At 50.6% G+C, this 6,784-nt stretch overlaps 1 protein-coding gene across 1 annotated transcript in view; it reads right to left on the reverse strand.

Annotated features, from left to right (window-relative positions):
• Positions 1 to 1,817, reverse strand: part of LG8H20orf85 (linkage group 8 C20orf85 homolog) — a 6,486-nt gene extending 4,669 nt beyond the window's left edge. The window contains exon 1 of the mRNA XM_005362800.2: positions 1,709 to 1,817. Coding sequence (XP_005362857.1) covers positions 1,709 to 1,776 — 68 coding nt within the window. The 5' untranslated portion in view covers positions 1,777 to 1,817. The remainder of the gene's footprint in view (positions 1 to 1,708) is intronic.
• Positions 1,818 to 6,784: the final 4,967 nt, after the last annotated feature.

Below are 6,784 nucleotides of genomic sequence, written 5' to 3' on the forward strand. Positions count from 1 at the left end.
TCAGAGGACAGTTCACAGTGTTCTAGGGATCTGAACTTAGGTCATCAGGCTTTCCCTGTCACAATCCCACCTGCTGAACTGTCCCTCCGAGTCCCAGAGTCTATTTCTTATAAAAATGTAACCAACATGACCCTCAAACAGGAGCCACAAACATGGCTGTAAATTTCCCATGGCCACATCTCAAAAAGGAAGTAAAAATTGCCAACTCTCATGAATTTTCATGATACTTTTTTGGGAGTGAATTTTTGAAACTTATTAATTTCACATTTCTAGTTAACCTCACATTTGACCATGGCCATTGCCAGTGCTCTGGAGTCACGTTAGATACCAGAATCTGGAGGATCTAGAGGGTCAGTTCATAGGGGAGGGGCCTTTTGGTCTGGATATTGAAGGATATATAGGAGTTTGTCTAGTGGAATGGGGGAGAGGATAATGTTTCCTCTTGGCTGGTAATAAACACCTTTAAAACACTGAGATTGTGTGGTTCATGGAAATGATGCTGTTTTTCACTTGGGAGAATTATACAGTTTCCTATAAAACAAACAAAGCAACAGTTCTAAGATGAAGCAGGTTCTTCATCAGGCTTCATCATCAATTTCCCCATGGGTGTGAATAGTCACCGGGATGGTTACTAGGGAGCTTACGAGGAGAGCCAGGGGCCTGTCATCCCAGATACTCGGTGGCTGAGGCAGGAGGATGGTAAGTTGAAGGCCCACCTGAGCTATGGAGGAGTGAGTTTAGACCAGCCTGGGCGACTCGAAATCAAAAGTCAGAAAAACAAAGCTGGGGCTTCTGGAGCTGCTGCTGGGGCTGCTGGGGCTGCTGCTCAGTAGCAGAGCAGAGGCTTGGCCAGAGTCCTACCCAGGGCTGAAGCAGAGGTGGGGAGAGGAAGAGGGGGAAGGGAGGAGGGGCTGCAGCTCAGCAGCGGAACACTCTGCTTTTCAAAGCCTCAGAGTCATACCCAGTGCTGGGGGGTGGGGGTGGACGAGAGACAAATGTTTCTTGCACCGGACTCTTCAGAGAATAGCCTTTTGCTGTTCTTGGAGTCAAGGCCTCACTACGAAGACTGGGGTGGCCTTGAACTCACAGAGACCTATTGGTCTCTGCGTCTCCAGTGTTTGTGTTAAGGATGTGGGAAAACAAACCCAGCCCTGGGTCTTTTAAAATTAACATTTCTTCTTGTTTGAAAGAATCAAGGAAAACCAAGAAAGGCCAAACCTTCGATGTTTGTCAAATATTAGCATTTTAATTTTTTATCCTCTTTTAAAATTCCCTGTTGGGGGCCTGGAGAGATGGCTCAGAGGTTAAGAGCACTGGCTGCTCTTCTAGAGGTCCTGAGTTCAATTCCCAGCAACCACATGGTGGCTCACAACCATCTGTACTGAGATCTGGCGCCCTCCTATGGCATACGGGCATACATCGAGGCAGAATGTTGTATACATAATAAGTAAATAAATAAAGTCTTAATAAAATAAATCTTAAAAAAAATGCTTCCAGTCCCCGCGGCGGGCAGGAAGGAGGGGTGTACAGACTGAGGTGTCCCTGTGTCCCCAACGTTGCCCCCTCTCCTTCACGTTCCTGATTATCATAAGAGCACTCCTCTTGTGCCTAGAGATTGGCTGTTATCTAGTCTTGGCGGGGGGAAACTGAGGCCGGCCGCCAAGGTGTGCGCTGGGCAGGTGAGAAGGGCCCGGCCCAGGGGTCTTACCAGATCTCGTCCTGGGCCACAAGGTTCATGCGCTCTGCGGCCATGGTGCTGAGCGGCTTCTGCGACATGGCTCCTGGGGTCTCCGCAAACCTGGAGTCTCCGCAAACCTGTGATCTCTTGCCCTAGACTCTGCGTCCTTCGACCTTCGTTGCTGGGAGACCGGTTGCCAGGTAACACATGACGCTTAGGCGGAGACCAAGGTACACTTACAGGAGAGGTGGGTCCCTGGAACTTGCTGCTGCTGGTCTCTGCCCTCTGAGCGCCCGGTGGTCACCCTGTCACGTGTCCCTCTGAGTGACCTCTAGACCTAACGCCAACATCCCCACTTCTGTTTTGATACTGGGTCTCCAGGGCATGGCACACGCTCCACCACTGACCCAGCCTTCACAGGCCTCCTTAAGTTTCTCAGGCTGGTCTCGAACTCATTCTGGAACCGAAGCAGACCTGTGCTTTGAGATGCTCCTGTCTCAGCCCCCTGAGTAGTCGGGATGGCCTGGTTTGTACCACCAATTCTTGTCCCTGGCCCTTTTCAAAACTTAAGCCTCAAGCAAGGAGGTTAGAGCACCCATCCAGGTGCAGAATCCCAAAAGCACAGAGCTTGGCGATGTCTATTAGTAAGAACACATCCTGCCCGGATCCTGGGCATCACAAGCCAGCACTGCCAGCCACCTCCAGCAGCTGCAGATGCCACTCTGCCTTCCCTGTACCTCCCTGCAGAGCTATCCGGCCTCCACAGGATCTAGTACAGGCTGGCTTGTCTAGCCAGGCTTCTCTAGTCTGCTGAGGTCTGTGGGAAGTCATTGGTGTTGTTCTGAGAGTCCCCCTGTTCCCTTTTCTATTCCTGCTCAATGTTCCACCCACCCCTGCCCAAGGACAGCGGGTCCGCGATGGTTTGACCTGTATTCATGCTGAGATGAGAAGGGATAGTACCGCCAGTGTCCTTGCTCCTGGGTGAGTGGGTCCTCAGGTAGGCTCGGGTCTTGTCCCTGACCTTTCTCCCAGGTCCCTGTTCTGTGGCTGGTGAAGCCTTTATGGGAGGGATGAAGAGGGTGACTAGGAAAAAAAAGACCCGTTTCTTTCATTGTGCAGTCAGGCAAACCCTGCTCCTGCTTCAGGAAGCTTCTAGATGTCTCTGTGACATTAAGAATAAGCACAGCTCGTGGCTGCTGTGCTTGGCCTGATGTGGAAAGCTGCCCACCCATGTACAAGGATCAAAGCATTTTCTCTGGAGACGGGAAAAGTGGCCTTGTGCACGGGGCACCCTAAGGAACATCCAGGACTAGAAACAGGCAGGAACTGTGGCCATGGACAGGCCTGGGAGTCTTCTGTGGGCCCAGCTCCTGGCCCCACTTTTCATCACTGAGACCCGAACCCCCAACTCAAACGACTGTGTGTACATTTAGTGTTTGAGTGAGCTCCTGGCCCCACTTTTCATCACTGAGACCCGAACCCCCAACTCAAACGACTGGAAGGAAGAAAGTGGATTAGCTGTTTTCCCCACCATTGTGATGAATACCTGCCAGAAGGAAGGCTTGTTGTGGTTTCCAGCCATCGGGGCATGAAGACGCAGTAAGGAGTGTGGGGCAGCCGGTCACACCTCCTTCATGGTCAGAAGCAGAGAGAGATGGAGGCTGGCACTCAGCTTGCCTCCTCTCTGTTTAGTCCAGACCTCCAGCTGCGGGGCAATCCCTACATATCTAGGCTTCCTGTCTCAGGCTAGCCCCAGCTGCTGAAGCCCACGAAGATGGATACCCTTGATGCTGACTGGGGAAAAAACTTCAAGTCCTCCTCTTCCTCCTCCTCCTTTTTTTTTTCTTCTTTCTCCTCCTTCCTTTTGGCTTTTCGAGGCAGGGTTTCTCTGTTTAACTGCACTGGCTGTCCTAGAACTTGCTTTGTGGACCAGGTTAGCCTCAAATTTACAGAGATCCACCTGCTTCCGCCTCTCGAGTGCTGGGATTAAAGGCGTGCGCCACCACTGCCTGGTGGAAGAAACGTCTTAATTATGGGACTAGGGACTTGTTTTCCCTGGACAGAATCACTTATTGTAGGGTCAGGTACATCTATTAACCCCTACTAGTGAGCTGTTGACTGAGGTTTCTGTTCTGCCTGATCCCGCAGCCATTCAGTCCCAAAGAAACACATAGAGGTCTGCATTAATTATAAACTGATTGGCCTATTAGCTCAAGCTTCTTATTAACTCTTATAATTTATATTAGCCCATAATACTTGTCTGTGTGGGCCACGTGGCTTGGTACCTTTTTTTGGTGAGGCAGTTACATCTTGCTGCCTCTGTGTCTGGATGACAACTACAGACTGAATCTTTCCTCTTCCAAGAATTCTCCTGTTCTCATCACCCCACCTCTACTTCCTGCCTGGCTACTGGCCAATCAGCATTTTATTAAGCAAGTACAAGGAACAAATCTTTACAGGGTGAAACCATTGTTCCACAGCAGTGAGCCACTCTTCTTAGGATTCCAATCCTTCTACCTTGGTTAGGTTTGATGTTAGGAGCCACCTAGAAGGAGAGCTGCAAACTGAGGAAATGCAGGATCAGAGGTTCTCAACCTGTGGGTCACAACCCCTTTGGGGGCTGAATGACCCTTTCACAGGGTTGCCTAAGACCATGGAAATACACATGCATTTACATTACAATTCACAACAGTAGCAAAAGTACAGGTCTGAAGTAACAACAAAAATAATTTTATGTCTGGAGTCACCACAACATGAGAAGCTGTATTAAAGGGTCACAGCTTTAGGAAGGTTGAGAACCAGTAGCCCAGATCAAATTACCCCATGGGCATGTCTGTGAGAGATTGTCTTGTTAATCGATGTAGAAGGGCCCAGCCCACTGTGGGCAGCATCATTCCCTAGACAGGGAGCCCTAGCTAAGTGTCAGCTGGAGCAAGCCAGCTAGCAAGCCCTGCTGTATTTCCTTGACTGTGCAGTGAGCTAGCTTCCCTGGTAGGAGCTGGGTCTGCATGCCTGAGTTTCTGTTCCGACTTCCCCCAGTGAGGAACTGTGACCTGGAAGTGTGAGCTGTTGCTTTTGGTCAGAGTATTTGTCCTAGTGGCAGGAAGGAGTGCAGGAACCTAGGGCACCCTCCAGCAGGGTGGCAAGACTGAACGAGCCAAAACACAGGACACAGTGTACCCACCATGTCCTGGGGAAACCATCTGCCTGAGCACCTGTTGCCCTGTGATTCAGCTCCGAGGTGAGTCCAGACTCTGTTTAGTTGATGATGTTAGCCCTCCCAGAGGGCTGTGTAATGATGAGTTCTCATCATCCCAGGCAGTCCATAGAGAGGGGATTCCCACAAAGGGTTAGACATGCTTGAAGGGAAGCAGGGTCATGTGGTTGGAAGGGGAGAAGGCGGGTGGCACCTCCATTCTACCCCACAAAGTGTCATTCTTTGTCTTGTATTCAGTGACACAGGGAGGCCTCAAGGTGGCCTTCGTCATTCTTTCTCAACAAATGTTACTGAGTCTCTTATATGTGCAGGGCCTCTGGCACCTGACAGTGCCCAGAACGACCCTGTTCCAACCTCCTAGAAGCTTCCAGCCCAGGCAAACAGCACAGTCAAAGAGTTCTATATGGGACTAGTGTTACACCAACTTGAACGGCAATGTGGATGCTTTGAAGTTCTCTTACGGGTTGGTCAGGGAGGCTGTTCCCAGAAACAACAAAGAGGAATATTGCAAGATCTAGGCTTGGCAGGCCTTGCAGTTTGGGTAGTATGTTTGTCCATTTTTCATTGCTATAACAAAATGCCTGAAGATGTTAAGAAAAACGGTCCATTTGGCTAATAGCTCCTGAACTTCAGCAGTATAGTGCTGGCTTCCACTCAGCTCCAGTGAGGTCACCCTGAACAATGACGTCACAGTAATGGAGTGTAACCGAAGTCATGACAACACTGGAGGACAGAGAAAGGGAGAGCCGGTCTCAAGGGAGAACTGACCTATGATTTGCAAGAGCTACACTGGTCCCCTCCCAGGGGGACACCCGTCCATGGCCCAGCTGCCTTCTATCAGGCCCAGAATTAGTTTTCCTGTGCTCTGACAAAAGCAACTGCGGAGGGAGGGTTTCTTCAGGCTTCTAGATTAGGGGATTATTCCATCACCGTGGGTGTCTGAGTCACTGTTCTATTGCTGTGAAGATACCATGACCAAGACAGCTCTTAGAAACAAAGCATTTCATTGGGGACTTGCTTACAGTTTCAGAGGGTCAGTCCTTTATCTTCATGGTAGGCAGCGTGGCAGTGCTCATGGTACTGGAGCTGTAACCACGAGAGACTTGCGTCCTAATCCACAGGGAGCTGGCAGAGAGAGACTGGGCCTGACCAAAAGCCCACCCCTAGTGCCTCCGACAAGGCCGCCTGCCCAAGCCTTCCCTAAACAGCCCACCAACTAGCGACCACACATTTGAGGATATGAGCCTATGGGGGCCTGCCTCATTCAAGCCACCACAGTGAGCAACAATGGCTGCAGAAGGGAAAGGATGTGGCGGGGACAGGAAGCAGGCTTTGAAGCCTCAAGGTCCTCCAGTGATACACTTTTTTTTTCCCAGCAAGACTGTGCCTCCTAAAAGTTCCAGAACCTTCTCATACGTTGGGGACCAAATGTTCAACACATGAGCTTTGGGGGATGTTTTTCATCTAAAGCACAGATGAGGCTCCAGTGTGTAGGATGCTCCAAATGAAACCTCCTGTCCTGGGGGATGCTCCTCCAGACCCAGGAAGCAAGCATCTCAAAGGCCTCAGAAGTCACTAAGCTTATAGGACTCCCCAGGCCCTTCTGTCCCCAGGGTTATATAAGCAGTAAGAGCTGCTAGGATGGGGGAGACTTTCCTACCTGCTGAGCTGCCTGCAACTCTGGTAGGGAGCTCCAGGGACGCGGCTTCGGCGAGCTGCCGCTCTTGCTGGGGTGGGTTTTCCCCGATGCACCTGCCTCTGAGTTAGCTATGATCTGTAATTAGTCTACGACCACGCCTGAGTGTTCCCGATGCCATCGGGTTCCTAGAAGTCAGCCCTCCCTCATACTCCTGTAAGTAGCTCCAGTAAACTCACTGCTTTGCCAGATT

The sequence above is a fragment of the Microtus ochrogaster genome, linkage group LG8 (assembly GCF_000317375.1).
Source record: "Microtus ochrogaster isolate Prairie Vole_2 linkage group LG8, MicOch1.0, whole genome shotgun sequence".
Taxonomy (NCBI): Eukaryota; Metazoa; Chordata; class Mammalia; order Rodentia; family Cricetidae; genus Microtus; species Microtus ochrogaster.